We start from the raw sequence: 25,337 nt of genomic DNA, 5'->3' as shown, positions 1-25,337 counted from the left end.
AAGCATTTAATGAGTGAATAATGATTCAAATAATGAAATAAGCTGAATTGTCTCGAAATCAAATGCGTTTGCTTCTTTCTTTTTTCGGTTTACTTTGTTTTACAAGCAACTAATACTAAATCAATAATCATACAAAATAACTTGTGGTTAATAAGCATCTTTGGATTGTTCATGAATACTCTTTTATGGATAACTATTTATCGTTTCAATACAAAGTAGCTTCATTATTGCTACTCTTCTTTAGAAAAAATAGTTTCTCAGTCGAAAAGTGCAAGTTTACTAAACTCTGGTTCATCATCTTTATCCATGTTAAGCTAACAAGAGTTAATTTTGAAAATATTTTAACTTTTCCTGTAACTTTTCATTGATTGAAAATCTCTAATTAGTATTCAATGGGCACACAATTTCAAGGGAATGCTTTCAGGAGAAATTTTTATTCTTACAAAGTTCATGATCATGATTAAGTCGAGTAAAAAAAAGTTCAATAAAATGTTGAATTTGCATACAAAGTTATGACAGCAAGTTGCTATTGTGGTTTAAAGCCTTTCAAAAGGTTCAAAATTTTTAACATTTTTCCAATTCTTTCCTCGTAAAGCTTTTTTTAAAGACTAACTTTCGATTTTTTTACATCAAAATTTGTTTTTACAAACTTTTTATGCTCAATAATGTTTAGTGTTTTCCAACTGAAACGATCTGAATGAAAATGGTGAAATGATAACTAGGTAAGAATGTTGAAGAATTAAAATGAACAAAATTGAAATTCATGTTGTTCTTTTGATAAGCAATCTCAACAAGCAACATAAATACATAACAAGATGCAACAAAATGTCAAACTTCGATTGGAGTCACAATGAACCAAACTTTACTTCATTTGCTCGTAGTTCAAGTAGAAACTTAAAAAATTTCATTTTCCATTTTTTCTCAATCAAATGTTTGCAATTCTTTGAGGTAATCAGTAGCAATTGACTCGGAAAGAATTGCGATTGTTGTAAGTTCTGTCAGAATAATTCTTTTCAGAAGCTGATCAAAAATCTCGATATTAATATTTTCTCTACTGAAGTTATAGTTTCATCTTTGGATTATGCTCTAATCACTAAACGTCCAAAGGTTTACATTAATGTTTAATAAACTTGTTGGAACAATTATCATGATAAATATTTCATAATCTAACCAGTAGATTGAAACGAAAATGATGATGTATCGAATAACATTGTAACATTGATTATGAGAATAGTTATAATAGCAATTAAAGAATGAACTTTCCTGACATTTATTATCTGTAGTTCGAGATGTTGTACTATTAGATGACATTGTGAGTACATTAATGTCATTAATTTGATTACATTCATTAGTGATATTAGAGTCGTTTCCTTTCCTTTTCGTTGCCAGTTGTGATAGAAGGAGAAAACAGCAAGAAATGAACTTATTCATTATATTCATCATTTGAACCATCATCAATTTTTTTTCTTCGCCTCTCTAATTTCCATCTCTGTCTGTCTCTGGCAATTATTTGTCTTTATCATTTAAACAATGGAAAAGGAAAAGTCTTGTGAATAGAAAAGCAATGAAGTCTTGAAATTGTTGAATGTTGGTTAAGTTTTAATATCAATTTTTTTCACGTTACTCTTCATCATTTTCACCATGTTTCAACTCTTTTATTTCCTTCGTTTTTTGCCTACTTTCGTCTGAAATTGTCTGAAAACAATGGATAATTTGCAAATGTATAATTGGCTGAGGAAATTGAGATTTCAGGATCTTTCTCTTCATTGTTTCACTTGATGTATTCAACGTAATTCTGAAACAATCCTGGTTAGATTCCAACAGGGAATTGAACAAGAGTTTCATTTTTTGCGCTTCTTTTCGTGGCTCTTGTTTTCTTCTTTCAACAATTTCCTAAATTACTCCAATGCTTCATCACAGGATATTATTCATGTTACTTTTCAATCATTAATCCAAGGGAAATTGGAATGTGAATAGAAAATACTTTTCTTTCGATATTTTCTCTTATGAATGATTTCTTTGAGCTAAAAGTTTTGACTTCAAGACGAGATACGAATTTTAAAGAGCATTTGCATTTGACGTTGATTCAATTCTCTTTTGTTTATTTTCTTCATCTCAGATTTACCCGTATGTGAACAAAATCAAAAGACTACTTATGGAATTGGTTTACGTGAAACTGTTCGAATACTGTGCGTTGTCGATGCTTCACCGGCTACAAATTTAACCTTCCATTGGACTCTAAACGATACTCAACTTGCCCTTAACCTCAAGTATCCGACCAATGTTGAAGGATTGAGAAGTTCACTTCTATTTACTCCATTGAACTTATATGATTATGGATACATTCAATGTTGGGCTCGAAATGAAATTGGTAGCCAGCAAAAGCCTTGTATATTCCAAATTGTGCCAGCAGGTAATTCCTTTTGCTAATTATTTTTGGTCCTAAATATTTATTTATTGTACAAATCACTCTGAACGGTTATTAACAAAGCAAAACTAGAAAGGATGAGGGTTGAAGAATAGGGAAAAATGTTATTAACAGATTTATTTATTATAATGATTATAAATCGGATTTCAAGTTGAAACTTCGAACGCCTTTTTTGTGGATTTAGATTTTTTCATCAAACTCATTATTCTCGTGTAATTTTTAATGAACATTCAGAACGTGGCATAAATGAATGGTAAAGGGAATTGAATCTACCACCTAAATGAACAATAGTTCGTTGATCCATTATTCTGATGAAAATGAAGTGCACCATCATCTGAAGGAACCTAATATGCATCGTTAAAGGGCATTTTTAACGTAATCGAATGAATTGACCGAGATTACTTCCGAAATTTTTGATAAAACGCTTAGAATTACAAGCAAAGCCGTTCAATTCTCATCAATGACAATGCATCACTCGCATAATTTTCAACAAATTATTAATATCGACCAATCACATTTGTTTCTCTTTCTCGAGCTCTATATTTTTGTTTAATATTTTTGGTCTGATGAATCAGATGAAACACATCCTAAGCAAACACAGAGAGCAATGAAAGTTATTAGAGATAGAATTTTTGTCAACTACATTTTAGCAATAATTTTTAGACTCAATTACACATTTAAAACAATGTAAGCTCAAAACTTGAACTAATAAAATTGGAGTTAACGAATTTTTATGCTCGTTTTATATTTGCACAATGAGTCAACTTTTCTTATTTATTTTGACTGAATAAATACCAAAGCTCACCACGAGGATGTTGTCTTTATTGTAATTAGCACAATTCAGGTTAACTCAACATTAACTTTTAATTATTTGATATCAAACAAATTGTTTAATGTCATGAAAATTTGTTCACATCAATTTGGAACTCTAAAATGTCTATTGATGAGCTGGCATATGACAAGATCATTTAAGAATAGTTTGTAATGTCAAATGTAAAGCTTCGAATAATGTTTAATTTGCTGTTGTTCTTTTCAAATATATTCAAATCATTTACAAGGTTAACTCTAGCTGAATTGCTGATGAATCATTAAACAAATATCCTGAACTTTGCATTGAGACGAGTTAAATCCATTTCTTATACACGTTTTCAATCCAATCTTACTTTTAAGCTCATTTCTCTTGAAAGACACAAAACTGTTCCACCAAAATCAGACACAGAACGAAAAAATTTAACAACTGAACGAGCACAAAGTCAAACTGCTAAAAAGCTTCTTGTGTCTCAATGCTCAATTAAGTTGAAAAAGTAAGCTTTACAAATCGAAATATCATTTCATAATGAAATCTCAAATTTTTGTGACAATAACTTGTTAGAGTTTATTGTTCAGATTCATTTTTGACCATCTAAGTAAACAAAACCAACAGACAACAAAACATTGTCAACATCGATTAAGGTCTAGTTAATTGTCATCATGCTGAGCCATTCATGACTATTATTTGTATGTAATGTCGCTCTTTGTTTCCAGTGCAACTCTGTTCTGTTTATTTCTTCTTTATTCTTAAATCTCATTCATTGCTATTAATCATAATTTGATTCTTTCAATTAATTCCTGAATGTAACTGAAACAGCAATTGAAATTGATAGCATTTTCATCATTAATCAATCCTGACTTATCTCACTTTGAGGTTGTAACCTTATTCGTTTAGAGATGACAACGAGAAAAGAGAGAGAGAAAGAAATGTGATGATCATGCAATGAAGATAATGAAGACCATGATGATGATGGTGGCAAAGAAAAGATTAAGAATTACCTTTAATCAATAGCAAAATAAACATGAGCTTAGAGCATCATCAATTTCATTGTATATTCATTCACAATTCAACAAATCATTTGCATGTCAAACAAAATAATCACATTGGATAAAGGTTAAACTTCACATGCAATTATCATTAGCTTCAAACAATAACAGAATCCATGAAAATGTTGAAACAAAATATCAAAGTGTATCAAAAGTGAGAAATAACGATTACCTTTAATGACTTTACTCTTCAATGGTTTATCCGTTAACATCTCAAACCATCAAATCATTTTTTATCCTCTACAAAATGATAAAATGACTTACTGTGAGAAAATGCGCTTCGTTTGTTGAACAGCAGAAAAAGTTGCTTCCAAAGTTAAATTCATCAATTGCAGAACAGAAAATATCGTAATTATCGAATTTTTGAGTTATTCTGAAATAAAGAATTTTTTCCTGTTCACATTCGAAGCATTAACTTTTTGAATTTTGATTTTGCGATTTTTTCCATTTTTCCAACTAATTTTTTTCTGAGTGGTTAAATGTTCTGCTGAACTTCCCTTGAAAGTCTTTTTCAGCGTTGATTGCATCTAGTTTGGCTCGAATTTTCATGCAAGTTCATTTAATTTGTTTTTCTTCAATCACATTAAATGGAATAATTTGATGTGTTTACCACTCTTGGTTAATTTGGTCAAGATTCAGATCAAGTTATGTAGGTCATTCTAAGACCCTTATCGATTTATCGAGTCTAGTCGAGTCATTCAAGATGCGATTCCAGTCCTTTCTCAGCTCATCTAGAAACTTTGTAACTTTGTCATTGCAACTTCTTGGTGATTTTCCTTGTACAAAATTGTAGATTTGACTTGACTTTACTAGGAATTCCATGCAAATTTTCTTTACAATAATTATCTAAATTTTAAACGGAAATCGTAATTTTACTTTTCAACCTCCGAGCTCTGCCAATGTACCCTCTAGAGCTAGTCTTGTTAACCCAATTAATCTACAATAAATAAAGGGGAGGTTGTTTTCTAACCTACGCATTTGTGTAAATTTGCTAGAAGTTTGAAAGCTTTTGGCATTTAAAAGGGAACAATTGACCTTCTATTGATAATGTATCAACATAGAGCTTGCTGATTAAATAATTACTATTTACTGTGGCATAAAATGGTAATTTTATTTATAATTTATTAATTGAATGTGAATAAAATTAAGTATTTGTACAGATGTAAGCAGGGTATAAAAAGACATTCAAATCGGAGGAATGGTATCAGTTTGATTCTTAAGCTTATAAAGTTATTTTGCTTTCAATCAACTAAGAATCTATAGAATATTATTAACAGTTATAAGTCAAAATGCAATTGACAAAAATTGTATCCTTCTGCTTCATAATTACTTTCGTTCTCATCACTTTTTCCGGTCTGGTTTATGCTGAGAAAAAACGCAAACCACCAGGTCTTTTGGGTCTCGGTGTCCTTGATTTATTATGAAAGGAGCATCTTTTGACAATCACACTTTGAAGTTTATGGTTTGATTTGCTCCATGTAATAGAATGCCAGTCCTGAAAATAAAATAAAGTTAAATTAAATCAAATAAATTTGTCTGATTCATTTAAACTAAGTCAGACGATCGATCGGCATAATCGGAGCGTGTTTTAAAACGGTATATTTACCTTTGAATTTGTATTTATTAGTCTTTGTTTATTTTCGGTTATTTCGATAGCAAAATCCTTTGTATTGATTTTGGTTCCTAAAAAATCTCCAATTAAGTTTGAAAAATGGTCGCAATTTTTCAGTGTAATGTTCTGGGATGAAATACAGTTGTATATTAGATGATTATCGCCTATTTGATGATCAACATGTTTTTCCAGATGCGGAACTCAATCGAAACATCATTTAGAAAAATCATCTCTAATCAAATGATCATGCAATGATCAGAATGATTGAAAAAGTAAATCTTATTGAAAACACGATAAAGGTCCATGGTTATACCATGTAAAAAGCAATTAATCAAGTTTACTATTTATTCATTTGGTCAGTCTTTTTGCTCTTCTCGACTCTTTAATTTACTTTTATTTAACCGGAATGTAATGAACATCATTAATTATAAATAACTTTATTCATTGCTGTAAACCTGGAAACGGTGCTTCAATCAACCTAATCCATGATCTTTAATCATGTTCCTACTTTCATTTCAACATTGATTAATCAATTTCGAAATCTGTAATCTTAATCTTTAATCGACTTTTCATTTTCTGTTTTTTTTCTCTACCTTTTTTCATTCTTATTACCCAACTCTAGGCCGTCCAAGTGAACCCTCCAAGTGTACCAAAACCGAGTTGAATAATGTTGCACTCAAGATTTGCTGTGATCCCGGTTATGATGGGGGACTGGTTCAAAAGTTTCACCTTGAAGTGTACAAAAGTGAACAACTAAGTGCCAATGTAATATCAAATGTGACCACAAGCGAGACACCGCCTTGCTTCACCCTTGACAATTTAACTCCTTCAATCCATTATATTTTCAACATTTACTCGTCCAATTTAAAGGGTAAAAGTGATAAAAGTTTCACATTAACTGGAACCAAGCAAACAACCAAACAACTACCATTAGGTTTGTTCCCATCTCTTTTGTAATGCCTTTATTAAAAGCCAAACGATGATAATTTCTTCATCTCTCTTCCTCTCAACTTTTCATCATTTTCATTATTTTCACTTTTCTTTTCACACACATAAACATTCAAGTATAAAAGACGAAAATCCACTTAACCTCATCATCATCATCTTCAACCCCATCATCCGCATCATCATCACCATCAGCCAGCAACTTGAAGCCATCAAATCAGTCTCACTCAACTCTTTCGTTTTGCAAAAGATAAAAATCATTTCTCCATCATTCAGTCTACTACTCACAGCTAAATTGAAGAGATGGAGAAAAAGATGAAACGAAGAAGAAGAAAAAAAATGTAATAAAATCTAATCCTGCAACTGAAACAATAGACTAAACCTTTGCTCATCCTAATTGTTTACCCATTTTTCCCATTCCATTCATCCTCATCACTTTGCTCACTATTTTTTTCTATTTTTATTGTTGTTCTTTTTCCGATCAGGCACTTTTATTGATGAAATAATTTCATTTCATCAGTAATCTTTTTTAATCTTTCCAACTACAATCAAACTAGAGATCAAATTGAAAGCATCAACTTGAACACGAACTTGACAATTTTACAATCGAGAGAAACCTTTAAATTTTTCCTGTTCTTCATCTTCTCAGTCAATTGAAACTTTGTCTCAACCTTTCTTCTTATCGTAACAATCAATGATTCCTGAAAGACTGAGTTGTTCAGTTTACCAAGTCTACCAACTAAACTTGATAAACACTAACACAACACAAATATAAGTCAGGAAAAGAGAGACAATAATGACAAATAATAATAATAATGATAAGATGAGCTCAACAGAAAAGAGCTGCAAGAGGAAAAAAGAGAAACTTCATCAACTTTCCTTCGACTTGGATGAAAGTTGGCAAAGAATAGGAAAATGAAAAGAAAGATGGTGATGACTGAATAAGATGGGAAAAGGTGTTGATAATAGTGATGATAATATTGATGATAATCAGAATGATTAGAAGCCAGAGCTTGGAATTATCTTCATCTGTCATTTCATCGTTTTTTTCACTCGCCATTTCAAAACATTTCCCTTTTCTTTCGACTCTTTTTTTCCTTCGCTTCCTTTTCGCCCTCAATCATCATTCTGATACACCTTTCTTCAACATTTATCGCCATTCCTTGAGTCAACTTTCAAAACTCACTTTTCACCTTAACATTTAACACTCTTTCTCTATCAACTTTGTTCTGGACAAAAGCGCAAGAAATAATGAAAAGAATGTAATGATTCTCTCTTTTTTTTCTTCTTTCACTTCTATTTCTGTCATCCATATCTTCCATGTGGATCATATTTTCACCATTTTATGTACCAATTTCATTGATGTTAATGGTCATCATAATCATGATTATTATGGTCATGATCTGCTTGGAATACTCAGAGAAGGGAACAAAAAATGCAAGTCAAATGTCTTCCTCGATGGTAACCATTGCCTTTGCTCTTCTCTTCCTTTCGAGTTTATTGGTTCTGATAATATTGAGACGAAGATCTAAAACAGCCAAATTATTGCCTAAACCAGAAATGGATGTTAACAGTTATTCACCTTCACTGTAAGCAATCAAATTATCAACAGTTGAAATAGCTTTTAAATGGGAAAAGATGGAAATGCTAATGAAGAAAAACAAAAAAATGAAAGCAAAAATTGCAACAAGAAAAAGAAAGAAGAGATAGAGAAAAAAAACAGAAAAGAAATAAATGTTTCCTACATTTGCTTTTTTCCATCTTCTTTCCATCTTCATCTTTTCTCTGCTAATATTTTGATATCTTTCTTATCATATTAATATATATAAATACATAAATGCATTTCTTTCTCCATTAACTCCTTCTCAACTCCCTGTTCATATAAATGGCATATATTGACTACATAACAGTAAACCTTCACCTTCTCAATTAAATCTTGAAGCTAAAAGTCCGGACATTATTCCATTACCACGAACAAGCATCGGTCAGTATTATTAGATAATATTATTTAATCTCTTTTACTCTTATCAAAATCACTATCTCATTGTTGCTCGTAATACTCCCAAGCCATACTCCATGCAATACTATTTCAACTCCCAGTTATACTCCCAGTCACACTCCCTGTTAAACTCCTTGTTTAACTCCCTGTAACACTTTCAATCTTAACTCGATGGTTTATCAAATCATCTCATTATCATTATAACCATTTTTCACGTAAATTTCACTTTACTAGTTTACTCAACAATGTAACTAAACAGCTTAAACTGATCTATTCAGTTACATTGCCAACCCATCAGCATGTATTCATCTACATGCATCTACATTTAACCTTTCCACACATAAAATTGTTTTGAAAAAAGAGCAATTTTATTTTCAATTTATCCATTTTTCAACACATTTTTGTTACACAAACATACACATTTTAAACTTTTTTTTTGGTCCCATCATAGCTGACAATATTGATGATATTAATGATTATGGTGTGCTTTTGTTTCACCTTAACTTTGTAAAATTTGACTTCAACTTTTGAAGCCAAACAGAATGGTTGAAATATGTAAATAAAAGTCAATGTTAACCCTCGTTTGAAGACAATTTAGTCAACCTGAGCAAGTCCCTTTTGCCCATCAAACCAACTCTTCCCATTCCCTGTTTAACCATCATTACTATCACAAGATGATCAAATGCAAAGCAGAAAAAAACAAGAATAGCAAACAGATAAAAATGATTTTCTTATTTATCCTCATAAGAGAACATTTATTCATCCATTGATCTCACTCTACCGATCATTCCAATCACTCTTCCTCATCCCCATCTTCATCCTCATCATTATCATCCAAAACTGTGAGCACAAAACAAATAACATTCTCTAATCTTCTTTTCCCTTGCACTTACCTGATTTAAAATTAAAATTGATTCAGACTCGGCCTAATTGAATAATCTATATCTAATAATAATAATAGTTCGAGGACAAATTTCATTTTTTATATTCACTTTTTTTTGCTTTTTGCACTCCCTGTCAATCCCTTCATCCATATGATAAAATCATTGATATTTAATTTCTTTGACTCACATTGACATGCATAATACCTTGAACAGGCTAAAATCGAAGCAGTAAACTCGAAGGAGAAAAAAAGTGAATAAAAAAGAAAAGAAAAAAAAGTTTCTTCTTTTATCTCAAACTGTATTTTCCTTCTCTTTTGCATCCTCATCTATTACAAATATAAAAAGCCATCAAATGTCAACTGTAATCCAATTTGATTGATTACCAATCAGCTTTAATTTAACCAAAGATGAAAAACGCTGCTCATGAGGCAGAGAGAGAAAGAATAAAAATTCAAATTTTCTGCTGATTAACATGATGAACCTGAATAGTTTCAATAAATTCATTTGAATATCATTGCAAAACTATTCTTTCCATTCCCTGACATTTGTAATTTATCTTTATCAATTCAAATATTATCATTGTTGTTTCAATATTAACCATTGAATAACAAGATAAAAATTGAGTTTCGAGTGTTTACTCATTGAAAAAGATACAACAGAAATCAAGAAGCAGAAAAAGAAGAAAAACGAATCAACTTTTCCTCTTAAACATTGACAGAAATTACCTGTGATATTGGAATAAATAATAAAAAAAATCTTCACAATTTACATGCAATTTCTTTCGGTTTCCATCCGAAACCAATCTATACCATATATAAAGTCAAAACATGAAATTTTTGCGTAAAGATTGTGGCCAAACTAAAAGGATTCTAAAGAAAAATTTTTCACAGCCTGAAAGCCATGATTAAACTACATCCACGAAAAATAGTCAGAACTTTATCGGAATTCAGGTACCTGAGAAATTAGCGTTTGAACAGGGTAGGGGAAAAAATGCAGAATCCGTATCTTTTACCATTGACTTCGGGGGAAAAATTTTTTGGTTGTTCAGGTTGATTGTTGGTTTATTGTTAAATAAGGAGGATATGTAAAACTATTTTTCGAGCAAAGAGTTAGGTAAAAAATATGTTGCCTCAACTGTGAACCAGATTTTATTTTATTTTTTCTCATTGACAATGGTTTTTCATCATCAATAATTTCAGTCTTTAAATGTGGATTGGATTTTTTGTATTCAGTGAAAAGAAATTTACGATCAGTCATGATCGTGGCTCAGCTTGACTTTGGGGGGAAAATTTTTTGGTTGTTCAGGTTGATGGTTTATTGTTGAATTAGAAGAATATGTTTCCCTGTAAACTCGCCACATTTAAGCTTTAAAACAAACAGAGAGTCAAACCCTTTTACAACTTTAAAGAAATCTCGCCACTAATTGTTACAGCTATGGCAAGTAAATTATCAATTTTGATTAGGAATTTGTGTACAAAGATCAAGCTCAAACTGAATAAATTCAATTTCATATCGTTTTGGTAGCTTTTTGTATTAATTCGAAAAGAGACATTATCGTGCTTCTATCAATTCATTGAAAGAAATGTCATACAGCATACTTCTGTTGCAAGCTAGGCAGCCAAAAAATTCAACAAAAAAGCTATAATGTGAGCAATTAAATAACGATTTTCGATACAAATGCTATCAAAATGATATTGAATTGAATTTATTCAGTTTGAGCTTGATCTTTGTACACGAATTTCTTAATCAAAGTTGATAATTTACTAGCATAGCTGTAACAATTAGTGGCGAGATCTCTTTAAAGTTGTAAAAGGGTTTGACTCTCTGTTTGTTTTAAAGCTTAAATGTGGCGAGTTTACAGGACACCGAATGATATGTAAAACCATTTTTCGAGTAAAGAGTTAAAGGTAAAATATGTTGCCTCAACTGAACCAAATTTTATTTTATTTTTTCTCATTGACAATGATTTTCATCAATAATTTGAGTCTTTAAATGTAAATTGGATTTATTGTATTCAGTGAAAAGAAATTTACGATCAGTCATGATCGTGGCTCAGCTTTTTTTCATCACATTCACCACTTTATCCACCACATTTTTTCACCACAATATCAAACAATTTTTATAAGACTATCCACCACTCAAACCATGGAACCTTCGATTACTTTTGTGATATGATGGCGATGAATAGTGGACGTGTTAGAAGGAATGAAAGTGGGCATTAAGTATGATTTGGGTGGTGGATAATCTTAAAAATTTTTTGCAAATATGGTGGAAAAAATCTGCTCTAAGCTGGTGGATAAAAGTGGATGAAAATCTGGTGGATAATTTTGTTGAGAAAAGTCTCTTTAAAAAGTGATGATAACTGATTTGGTTGATTTGGTGGATGTGTTAGACTGGGTGATAGACAATATGATGGAGAATACGGTGAAAGGACAGTAAAAAGTGATGGAAATTACAATAAAAAGAGGTGAAAAATGTGGTGGAAAAAGCTACTCTAAATTGATGGATGCAAGTGGTGGAAAAATTTTTGAGAAAAGTCAATGGTGATGTGGTGTATGCTTACAATCAGGGCGTGTACAATACGGTAAAATAGTAGGGAAATCTCTTCTGATCGAAGGTGTTTGATGGAATCCCTTAGAAAGTCAAAACTTAAGCTTTCTAGAAACTCAGATTCCTAAGAAAATCCTGTTTAAGGTGGCAGTGAAAAAAGACATTTTAGAAGACAGCAAATATTTTCTAATTTGATGAAGTTAATGTTTAACGTTTAATGATTTATATGTGTCTCAATTTAGGAAGTAGGAATAGGAACTCAGAATGATGAGAAACTCATGTTCAGGTAGTCTGAAAAGCAGCACTATTCAGATGATGTATGATGAATAATTTTCTTAACTTTGAATTTCAGGTTGAAAGTTGTGATTTGATAAACTTTCGGTACAATAAGAGTTAGAGTTATTACACGAATTAGCACGCTTCGTGTAATAACAGAACTTCTCTGTTCGAGGGTGTTTGATGAAATCCCTTTAAAAGTGTAAACTTTCTAGGAAACTCAGATTTCTAAGAAAATCCTGTTCAGGGTGGCAACGAAAAAACAGTGTTCAAAAGAATTGAGAAAGCAATTTTTTTGTTTTAATGAATTTTCTGTTTACTGTTTGATGATTGAATGTGTCTCAGCTTTGACTTTCGAGTTAAGAGTTGCGACTTGATGAACTTTTAGCATACAAGCCGTAACCATTCGGGTAATTAAAAGATTTCTCTGATTCTAAGGTATATGATGTAATCTCTTTCAAAAGTCAAACTTGGTCTTCATAGGAACTCAAATTCATGAAAAAATCCTGTTCAGGTAGTGTAAAAATAAATTCTAATCAGAAAAAATTGTGGAGACAGAAATATTTCTTTGATTAATAAAATTATGCTTTACTGTTGGATGATCAACTGGAAGTTTGTCTGAACTTTGAATTTCGATTTGAGAGTTGTGCTTTGATGAGCTGCCAGTACCATAAAAGTTAGAGTTTTTGCGGGAGCTAGCGCGCTCCGTGTTTCTCTGATCGAAGGTGTTTGATGATACGCGTGCGAATTAGCCCGCTTGGAGTGACAGTGGAAAAACCTGTATTCAAAAGCATTATGGAGGACAGCAAATATTTTTTAGTGTGATGATTTATGGTTTACTGTTGGATGATTTGTAAGTGTCTAAACTTTCGAGTTAAAAGTTGTGATTTATTGAACTTTTAGCATACAAACTGTAACCAAAGGGTAAACGAATGATTTCGATGATTCTCTTAGGATATTTGGCGATATTGCTCTCAAAGTTCAAACTTCAATGGTTATGTACGATACGGCGAAAAGACGGTAAAAATTGGCGGCAAAGAGTGGTGGAAAAATTACATTGCCTACAAAAAGAGATCAAAGTTCCAACTACGGATCCAATTTTTTCTATGACTGTGCATCCGAGAAATTACTTAATTGAACAAATAGAATCAACCAAAATGCATCATTCAATCCAAATTCTAAAAATTTCGCATTCTCCCAATGGTTTCTATTAAGAATTCGTGTTTCTTAACATTGACTTAGTAGTGAAAACTTAGAAAAGCTTAGAAAAAATTTATCACGAAATGCTGATTATGGTTTGATTATAGAAATAAAATAATTGATCTTTGTTGAAACTCAGATTCATTAGAAAATCATGTTCAGGTGGTGTGAAAAACAGGCCTATTCAAAAATATTATAGAGGTCAGCAAACAGATCTTTTCTTGAAGTTATGGTTTACTGTTGGTTGATTTATAAGTGTCTCAACTTTGAATTTTGAGTTAAGAGTTGCGGCTTGATGAACTTTTAGCATACAAGCCGTAACCATTCGGGTAATTAAAAGATTTCTCTGATTCTAAGGTATATGATGTAATCTCTTTCAAAAGTCAAACTTGGTCTTCATAGGAACTCAAATTCATGAAAAAATTCTGTTCAGGTAGTGTAAAAATAAATTCTAATCAGAAAAATTGTGGAGATAGAAATATTTCTTAGATTAATAAAATTATGCTTTACTGTTGGATGATTATTAAGTTACTCAACTTTGAATTTCGAGTTAAGAATTGCAGCTTGATGAACTTTAATGACATAAGAGTTTGAGTTATTACGCAGATTAGCACGCTTGGTGTTAATAAAAAATTTCTATGATCGAAGGTGCTTGATGAAATGCAAATTTAAAGTGCAAACTATTTGATTTAGCATTAAAACAAAATTTTATTTGATTTAGTTTTTCAAATTGACGATGGTTTCAATCAAGAATTTGAGTCGTCAAATATTAAGTTGAGTTTGTTGTATGCAGAGAAAAGAAATTTACGATCAGTTATGATCGTGGGCTCCACTTGTATCAATAATCAAAGTAAAACATTTTCATTGGCAATTCTCATGAGCTTCTTTTTTCGTTCTCATGCTCTTGATATTGTCTCTTTTGATTAATCATGAGAACTTCAACCCTTTTCATGGAAAAACGAAACTCTTCAGTTCTACTTTTTCAGCAATTCTGTTTATCTATCCCTTCATCTTTATCGTCTTATCATTTTCTTGTCCATTTTTACCTTCTTTACTTTTACCTAAAAATTGAACAAAACTTTGAAAAATGCTTTTCCATGCAATATTTGTTTAACAATTGTTCAATATTTTTTCGAGTCTCTGTTTCATTTCATGAATCTTTATTCACTTGAAGGAATCAAATCTAATTTCATCATTTTTATTTTCCTTTTCCATTTAAAATTTAATTCTTGTTTATACACAAACTCAAAGTCAAATAATCGCATTCATCAATTTTACCAAATTTTGTTTCTTTTCTGATTCCAAAGTTGTTTTTTCTCAATTCTTCTGTTCATTTCTACTTTTCTTCTTCAAACAGATTTTGAAACTGAATCATTCATTCAATCATGGGCCAATCTAGAGGCTAAAAATGATCGAAGAGCCATTTACATTTCTTGCAAAGATGCCAACTCAATGGCCATTCCAATGAAAAGGATTCCTTATAATGCTGTAAGTGGAACCTTTTATGATAAAAAAAGTCAATTTCATTCAACTATTTATAACCAACTTGTTGACGAACATGAAAATACTCAGTTTGTTATATCAATTGGAAAAAGCTTAAGATTCCTTTTCTTTAATCTCAACTGTAAACCCTTTATCCACTTTCGTCGATCATTCCAAGTAAAGACTATCGACTATCCTTTGAATGGAATTTCCACTTTTATCGAAGAAAAAAATGTGATAAAGGAAAGAGAGAAAAAAAACTTTACCAATTTGGTTTATTTTCTTAAACTTGTACTTTTTGTTCGCCATCACCACACATTCATCATGATCATCTTTCACATGTTCAAAGATTCCTTGACGTTTTCTTGTTCATCTTTTTTCTTCTCTTCTTCTCTATTCATTTTTGCATGTCAATAGAAGAGTTTTATTCACCCTTTATTCTACTGTAACCATGGTTTCATTAAATTCGTAGAGAAAAATCTCGCAGCATTTAATAGTATCGTTTACTCGAGAAAACAAATGAGTTTAACAAAATGAGAAAAGGTTTGTAACACAGTTCATCAACTCAGAGATTTAGTCTCATTATTATAGTTAGATTTTCTGGTTTTTCTTGCGTTGAATTTTCTCAACAGAATTTTCACGATTTTTCTTTTTCACCTTTTCTGTCAAAATGCAAAAGGTGAACCATGATGATGGTATTACATATTCAATGAAAGGAAATGTTTAAAAGTAACTGTGAACAAGTTGACTTCAAGGGAGGCAACAAACATCTTTCAACCCAACACAGTCTCACCCCTGGGTTGGAGTTTATCATTACACTCCCGTTGTTTTTGCACCTTGACTTTGCTTCTAATGGATCATGGATTTGTGCATGATGATGAGAAGGGAATGTCAAAAACAAAAATAACTTGCCTTTGTGTTCACTGTTGATTTGGTGGAAAATAAAGAATCACTTTTTGTTCACCTTTATTCTTTTCAACTTTATCTGCTTCATGTTTTTTTCTCTCTGCTTACCTTTTTCAACTTTTCCTTCTTTTCCTTTTTTCGGATCATTATCAAGGATAACAGGGAAGAAAAAGGTGAAAAGGAAAAGATGCAAAATGTTAATTTTGAATTGACCTTTGGTTCACCTCATCATTCTCATGATGTTCATTCATCAAATGTTCTCAATCATTATTTATCTTTCACAATTTTCACACTTTTTTTTCTGCTTCTCCATATCATCTTATTTCATGATAAGTGATTGACAATTATCGAGTTATCCTTGGATGAAGAAGGAGAGAAAAAAGGATGAAAAATTTATTCCATTTCATGATTCATTTCCAGCAATATTATCCATGACAGAGTCAATATCTTACATCGTTCCCTGTTTATACATATTTCTTTGCTTTCCTTTGCTAGAGGCAAATACTTGTTTAGTAATAAAAATTGTTAACAACATTAATAATAATAATATTGATATTCAGAGTAAATCTTCCCTCAATGTGCTTCAACTGACGAATTATCAAAGTTAATATTGGCACTTTGAGTTCACATCACTGACAACGCATTTGGATTCCATCAAAACAATTAGTTACAATATAACAATTTAACCCTGTAATGGTTGATAAGAAAATGATTAACCTGAAGAAGACAGAATAATCACTTGAATTCCAAGATCATTCAAGGTTAAAATTCATATTCAGTTGATGGTTAAATAAACCCAACTCAATCCACTTCAAGTTGCATTCTTGACGATTTCAACTGCATCAACAAAACTCGAAACTTGTGTTGAAATTTATATGAAATGCTAGTCCTTTTTGATTGGAAAATGAAAACAAATTAGAACATTTCAAGTGACACAAAATTCGATATCAGGAAACTCGTGAACCGGCACATTTTCCCAGTAAACTGATTCGATGAGATGAATAAATTTCCATTTGCACAGTTATTCAGATAATGTCAATAGATACCAAACGAAATAGGAAATGAATTTTAATGGAAAAACATTTTTATTCCATTTCCATACTTTTCATCTTCCATGTTGACTTTCAATAGGAATACAGGTTAAAATGAGACAAACCTATCATGTTTCAAATTTTGATGTCTCAATCTTTTCTTCTATCAATACAAATTTTGCGACTAAAAATGTCAATTCACATTTTTTCCGTTCAACTTTGATTCTCTTTTCCTCGACTTTTAGTTAATGATGAGACTGATTATTTTGAAAAGAAAATAGAAGAAAAAAAAATGAAAAGATTTTCTCTTTTTGTTGTGTGAAAAAAACGTTGAACGATAATGGATAACCCTGAACTGAAAAGAATATCATTTTACTATGAAAAAAAAGAGAAAGAAAAAATTTCCATCTTTCTCAGCATTTTAACCAAAATTTCAACTTGAAAGTAAACAACAGCAAATGGATGAAAATAATGATGCTGTGAAACGGTAAAGAAAGACTGTGAGAGGAGCAAAAATGTGATGATAATTTGCAGCTTGGATTATCTTACATTCAACTTTTTCAATTCTCTGAGAAAAGAAAAGTTTCCAAAGCTAGTTTTCAAATAAAAATGTTAAGGTCAACAGATATTATCGTTATACATTATTGTACATTTTTCAAGTGTTACTCGAGTCAAAGTTGAAAAGTTGATGAAGACATGAAAGTGAAAATACAAGGGAAAAAGGTTGAATGGTGAAAATTTGCTTTTGGTAAAAATGCTAAAATGCTTTTTTCGCCTTTACTGGATAAGCAAAGTACTAAACATTATTTACACTCATGAAGCAAAGGGATTAATCAAGTGTTTTTGTTGCCAACTTTTTCACTCTTTAATGTTTACACTTTATGCTCACCATTTTATACTTTTTGTTCAATCAGGGTTAATGTTGAAAAATTTTTATTTATTGTTTCCATTGGCATTTCAACAGTCTTTGCTTTCGCTTTTTTTCACTTCAATTGAAAACCATTTTTTCTTTTTCCACTTTTCTTCTCTTAACCACATTAACCACAATTTATTATGGCAATTGGTGAAACTGTTTATAAATGATTATTTATTTCATTTTTGTTTTCATTTTTCTTCCGCCTGCTAATAACTATCATCATGATAATTAGTTTGAAAAGCGAGCTTTCAGTTAGAGAAAAATGGAATGAAAAACGAAATTTAATTTGTGGCCAAAAAGTTGACATTCATTCGTTTCCACTCTTGAGGACATTGTTTTGTTTCAAATCTCTTTTTTCATGGCATTCTTAATCAAACTTTTGCAAAATTGCTCACCGATAAATTCCTTTCCAGTCTTTTCCTGCCATTCTAAGCTGTTCAGAACGTCATCAACTGCTATAAGTGAGTTTCGTTATTTCGAATTGAGCCGCGAAATCGTTAGAAAAGTACCTATTTATAATTTCTGATAAGTATTGATGAGTTGAAGTTTGAATTGCTACAAATTAAAGCATCATTCACCGTCAGACGTTTTTTATTTTACTATCAATTTCTCTTTTCAGTATTTTTAGAATAATTACAGAAAAGTAACTCAAACATAAGTGCTCCGAATTAGTGTATCGTGTAAAATTTTAATGAATTGATGAGGATTTTTTTTGTTTATTCTTTTATTGAAACCCAAATTTTATTACAGCAAGATTATTTCTTTATATCGATCATTGAAAGATGACATAAGAAGCTCATTTATTGCAATATCAGATCTGGAGACTCATCAAGGCGTTATCGAGCCAGGTCCGGGGACACGACCATTATGAAAAGCATCCAAAATATTATCGTCAATGGTTCCAAGACCATCACCAGAAACATCTTCAGCGAGATCTTCAGCGACTCCACTTAAATCAAAAGCGAGATGTCCAGAGAAAGTACAGAGAATTATGCAAAAAGATCAAAAATAAAATTTTTGTCAATTGCATATTGAGTTTTCGTTGTTGTATTTTCGAATTGGGTTACACTGATGAAAACTTTGTAAGCTGTAAACGTTAACTAATAACTTTAAATCAGAGTTGATGCCTTTTATACTCATTTTTTATTTGTTTGATAAGGCAACTTTTCTTATTTATTTTTGTCTGAATGCATATCATAACACACCACGAGCATATTATCTTTGTCGTAAACAACACAATTCAGGTTTACTCAGCATCAATATTCGATTGATATCAACAAAAATTTTCAATGTCAAGAATGTTTGATCAAATTGATTCTTCAATCCATCAAATGTCTGTTGCTGACTTATAATAAAAGTAAATCATTTAAGAATTGTTTTTAATGTCAAATGGGAAAATTCATTAATGTTGATTTTGCCGTTGTTTATCAACTAATATGCAAATCATTCGTAAAGTTTATGTCGCCCAAATTTTTCAATGAATTCCTTCGAAACTTGTCTATTGGTGAGCTTTCATATGACCATTTCATATTTATTGAAAATCGATTGATTGTAACTAAATTCATATTTACATAGGAACCACTGTCTTACTTGCTTGTAATTTGGTTTAATTAGTTAAAGTAAATTTTTGTTTCGCAGATCAAGAACGGAAGTGCTTTCATCCGTTTCAGATCAAGTTTTAGAACCCTCAAGTCCTTTCGAGCCCTTAAATATCTCTCGATAAACCAAAAACTTGGTAGATTGGTTAACCTCAAAATTTTGTATTGATTACCAACAAAATTTTTTTTCTCTTTTCATGTCTTCCATCTCAGATTTGCTCCGTATTTTTACAATAAAACTTTTGTATCATAACATGTAATTACAAGTTACTTACAGGATAAAATATTAATCAAATTGATTTTTGCTCTTTCAACTGTTCATTGTATTAATACAAATACAATCAACTGACAAATGAAATGTTTATCTAATACATTTCATCTTCTCCTGGTCAAACAGTTAATTGACACTATTTATTATTTATTGCTATTGGTTCGTGTGACGCTACCGGATTAAGCTTCCATCTCCCATGAACCTCAGTCTCTATTTGCTTGTTTCTTTACTTGTTCATCCCTTCATGTTGAAACGAATTTGTTTGGTTAAATTTATTCAACCAAAAAAAATAAATTCTAAGTCAATCGTCAACCAATTTTGGCTCACTTTTCTTCCCACTCTTCTGTTTATCATCCTGTTCACTCATCCAACAATTGTATTATTTAGCGCAACATGAAATATATGATTTATATAAATGTATAAACATTTTACTTTTTGCTTCTTCCAAACATTTTTTTCTCTCTCTCTGTTGTACTTTTAATCATGAAATCAAGAAAAGGTAAGGTCAATTGAAGACGCTTATTCAAGGTGTCTTCGTGTGATTCAACATTTCAACATTGGTTATCTTCTGTATAAGCCATCTTTCAACTTTCACTGTTGGGAGTTGCAATCGTTTTCTTACCTTTACTTAATACTTTAACTTTGACTTGTTCTCAATCAAAATCTTGTTATTTGCTGATTCAAAGTAAATCAATAAATCCAAGTGAAAATATTCTGTGCAAAAAAAACGAAAGACAAACCTGATGATGAATAAGCTTCATGAAGAAAAAAGTGAACTTCAAGAGGATAAAATATGGTTCCGATGATCCGTTCGTTTATCCATTTATTCACTTTTTCTCGTTTTTTTCTCTCTTCATCCTCCTCATTTTCATCATCCTTCTCCCATGTTCAACTTTCTTTTTTCTACTCCTACTGAGAAATTTTATCCCGATGGAAAGTGTGATAGTTTTTTCTTTTCTTTTCGACTTTTTTTCAAGTTTCATCTTGAAAATTGTCAGCACAGAACAAGGTTTAGAAAGGAAATGAAAAAAATTGTTAACGAAAAAAAATGTGCTTTATTTATAATGAAATGGGTGTTGAAAATAAATCTTTGAAATGAACATTTCGAGTTTAATATATGCATGAAAGAGACGATATCTTGATAGAGCTATTATTGGTCAAGTTGAATAAGAAACCTTTGAACCTTAAACTTGCCAACTTATGAAGCTATTTACAGACAAATCTACTTTCATGTTAAGTTCTTCAATTCATCTTTTCTTGCTGATTTGAACAGTTTGCTTTCTAATAAACTCAACTCGAAATAAAATCCCATGAATTTTCTTGTCATTTCAACTTAAATTCATTCAGAGAAACATAAAAAAATAAACTTTAAGCAAAAAAAATTTGATTCTAACGAACCCATAACCAGACGGAAAATTTGCTGACCTTTTTTAAGCTCAAAAGTGTTTCAAGCACTACTGATATATGGTTCATCATCAGCTGGTTATTCTTGGTTTCTTGGCCTGGCATGTTGTTTGCTGGAAATTTGCTTTCTTTAAGAAAAAAGTGCCAAAAATTGAAAATTTTAACTCGTTTGAAGAAGATTAATGTTGATACAAAATTTTGTCAGCTTTGAGCTTTAGGATAATGATTGAAGTCGAAGGTGCTAAGGAGTGAAAATGAAAAGGAATAATAAACACGTAAAAAGAGATGAAACAAAATTTGAAGTTGTTGCTGCCTTTTCCACCTTGATTTGCCATTTCATTCACGTTCAACTAACAAACTCATCACATTTTGCTCGTCTTTCTTCTCCCTTCTTCTCCCATCATCTTATCGTCATAAATTTACTCTTTTTTCAATTACAATTCACTGCAAGTAACTTTTTGCTTCTTTTGTCACTTTGCCTTTTTGCCTTGTTTCACTTCACTCAACTATTATCGTTCATTATTGCTCATCTTACAGGATGAGAATCATCATCATTAGCATCATCACCAACACTATCAACATGCTTGTCGATTCTTTGGCTCACCCACTATTAATAAGTCTCACTACATTGAAAATGATTCCAATAACAATGTGACGTCCATTCAGTTTCGCTCCTCTTTCTCTTCGTACATACACACATTTTTTTGTTCTTTACTCCTCACTTTCCGGTTCCGTTCAGTGAAACTTATTGCTAATATGATATATTATTGTATTATACTTCCGTTAAACATTCATTGTGCTCTTGTAAGTGAAAGAGCAAAAGGATGATGAGAAGAGAAGAAGAAAAGTTCCTAAAAGAAAAGGCAAATCAGTTAATAAATGACAAAATTTGCTTTTCAAACCTTTCAATGTTCGACGTCATTAGACGATCAAGGAAGGTATTAATAAAGTTCATCATTCCATTCATTGTTACTGCACCTTTTATTCAATCCTTTAAAATCAAAATTGCAAAATGAACTGCAAAGAGCATTTCCGTGAATATTGATATTCTTGCAACACGTCAGGCTCATTCAAATATTGATGCGAAATTGTGATTTTAATATTTTAATGCGAATAAATTTCGCAATAAAAAAGGGAAAACATTTGTATCTGATTTCACACGAAATAAAAAATGTTCATTTTTATTCGAAATGTTTTTCCTTCAACTTTAGATAAGAGTTTTCAATTTGTGGTAAATCGAAAATCCAATGTCTCATACCACTGATTCCGTCGATTCGTTCCATTAAGTTAGTTTACAGCAACTTCACAGCTCGATCTCAATGTGTTAGATACTTTTGCACTTCATTTATCCTTTGCTTTTGTCATAGATATTTTCTTGTTCAATTTTTTTCGTAAAAATTATTTTTTGGACGAAATTGGAAAAAAGTGAAAAATTTCATGCCTTCAGAAAATCCAACATAATTGCTGATCTTGCTTGAAACAGACTAGAGACAGAATTAAACTCTGAATCTGTAAACATTCTAGTTATAATATTTTGTTACTACGCATAAGTTCACTGATTATTAGGACAGACTAAGCAGTAAAGCTGTTTGTTACCTTGAATTGCATTCTTACACGAACCAATCAATGAAATGAAACTCAAAATAGTCAATCGACTTAATCATCAATAATCTATTTCTAAGAGTACTAGAGCAGTCTTAAAGTATTGAAAAATGGAACAAAATTTGTGCATGGAAGATCAGTATTATAATTTTGTTAATCAATTGATAAACTCTGTTTGCCGTTTAACCATTAGATTAACGCATAACCGATTAAATCAATGCGATGCAACGAAATACAGAAATTGGACAACTGCCAATGAAGAGGGAACAAAGAGAAGAGTAGATCAAACGATGGAAGCAAATTAAATGAGCAAACGTTAAACATGATTGATACATGATTAACCATTTTACCTGAAAAAGTAAAGAGTAAAAATATGTTTACCATGATCAATGAGCATTTGTATTCATACTCAATCTTTCTTCTTCTTTCCTTATTCCATCTTCATATTAATAATCATCAAATGATCCATCGAGATTTGTCATGAGAATAAGAAGAAAAAAATGAATGGAAAATTGAAGTAAACAGTAAACAGGAAAAAAGGTAAAATTGATGATGATGCAGTAAATTGTTGGGTTACTTTGATGAACCACTAACATGATGAAAAGAAAGAGATGAATGTCGAGTTTCAGATGCAGACAGAGAAAAAAGTAAATCGAAAGATTAATATTGAAAGAAACAAGTTTAATTCTTGAATTGAAGGTTATTATTCATCTATTTTGTCTGATATCAAAATAATGATAACTTTGTGTAGAGTTAATTTCGATAGATTGAACCATTTCTGTTAACTTTTTGTTAACATTAATCTTGGCCAAGTTACACATTCTCTATTCATTGAATGTTATCGATGATGAAACGAGATTCAAACCATAATTTGCTTCTCTCTTCATGAATGGTGAAAAGTGAGGGAAGAAGAAAAAAATTGCAACTTTATGGTTATTTCACTTTTCAAATCTTCTTTTGTATTCACTTGTTGTTCAACATAATTATCGTTGTAATATTTACACAAAATGTATTTCAACCAAAAATGAACTTTAAATTGATTGGAAATTTCGATTGTGTGTTGGTTTCAAAGTTTTTTTCTCTCTTTCAATGGTTTCCAAAACTTTATCCACAAATTTATTGACTCAGTTTGAGGTTGGAATAAAGTTGAATAATGATGAAAAGAATTTGATTAACACATTTTTTTTCTTTAATCAACTTTCTCTTGATGACAATTGTAATCTGACTCAAGGGGATCCAGAGTTTACCATGCAAATTGATATTAAATTTTCACATTAATTTGTCCCTTTAAAGAGATTCAATGGAATTGATTAAACTTTTTTTACTCTTTTTACCTTTTCTCTCATTCATTTCATTTCAATTAAAACCACAAACTCGGGAAACTCTAACCTTTGAGTCTCCATTCATTGTTAATCATTTCTAATGGATATAACCTTTTTCATGAGATTCTGTTCTGTACAAGTTAAACATGTTTCAGAATTCAATTGAAAACATTTTTTTCTCTTTTTGTTTTTCCTTACTAAATTTTTCTTTCCATCTTTACAGATAATTTCAACTGATCCAACAAATGAAATGATGGCGATGCCTTACACGAGCATTGTTTAACTTCAACTGCAAGATCAAGTGCGATGGAAGGAAAACAATTGAATGGAAAAAATTTTAAAAATTATTTTTCTCTTTTCGTTTCTTTTTGCTCTTCTTTTGCCCATCAAATTTCATTCCAATAAAGTTTACTTTCTACTGAACAAACATTGTTCCAGATTGTATTTTACTTTTACCTTTTTCTTTGTTCCTTCTGATTGAGAAAAGGTGAAATTCACGGAAATTTAATTCACTGTAAAGTTAAACAGGAAATTGTCCAACTTTTGAGATGCAATTTGAAACATCCTCAGGGTTGAAATGAGCTGATGGAACAAGAGTTTAAGAAAAGGTTGCCAATCAATTTTGCATTTCTTTCTCAGAATCGAATCAAAGTGAACAACATTGAAAGGAGAAAATGTTTAAAAAGATAAATTCATTTTAATGATTAACTTGTTAAACTTTTTGTTCTTTTCTCATGTTTCATGCTTTAGAAACTTGATGCTTAAATATTTATCCAAAGTGATTCTTCACTTTTTTAGAACAATCTTGAATTGAATTGTTTCCAACCTCAACAGTCTCGCTCTATTTACATGATTTAACATCACAATTGATCTGATGAGATAAATGGTGAGTTTGTGAGACTGTGAGATTTAAACATTATTCAACCCAAAAACTGTACAAATTTAAACCTTTCTTCTCCATATATTCAAATGGTATATGTAGTTGATTAAAGTTGCTCCAATATTTGGTGGTTTATGACTAAGTTCTGGTATTTCTTGGTTTTGTTTCGTGTTT

At 30.9% G+C, this 25,337-nt stretch overlaps 1 protein-coding gene across 1 annotated transcript in view; it reads left to right on the top strand.

The window, feature by feature from the left end:
- Positions 1-24,727, top strand: part of LOC107363355 (neural cell adhesion molecule 2-like) — a 36,081-nt gene extending 11,354 nt beyond the window's left edge. The window contains exons 9-14 of the mRNA XM_015930562.3: positions 2,120-2,413; positions 6,520-6,831; positions 8,263-8,431; positions 8,753-8,826; positions 15,109-15,239; positions 24,507-24,727. Of these exons, the coding sequence (XP_015786048.2) occupies positions 2,120-2,413; positions 6,520-6,831; positions 8,263-8,431; positions 8,753-8,826; positions 15,109-15,239; positions 24,507-24,566 (1,040 nt within the window). The 3' untranslated portion in view covers positions 24,567-24,727. The remainder of the gene's footprint in view (positions 1-2,119; positions 2,414-6,519; positions 6,832-8,262; positions 8,432-8,752; positions 8,827-15,108; positions 15,240-24,506) is intronic.
- Positions 24,728-25,337: the final 610 nt, after the last annotated feature.

This window comes from Tetranychus urticae, chromosome 3 (genome assembly GCF_039701765.1).
Source record: "Tetranychus urticae isolate SD_2017Ah chromosome 3, NJAU_TeUrti_SD_1.0, whole genome shotgun sequence".
NCBI classification, from domain to species: domain Eukaryota; kingdom Metazoa; phylum Arthropoda; class Arachnida; order Trombidiformes; family Tetranychidae; genus Tetranychus; species Tetranychus urticae.
This window is presented reverse-complemented; position numbering and strand designations above follow the sequence as displayed.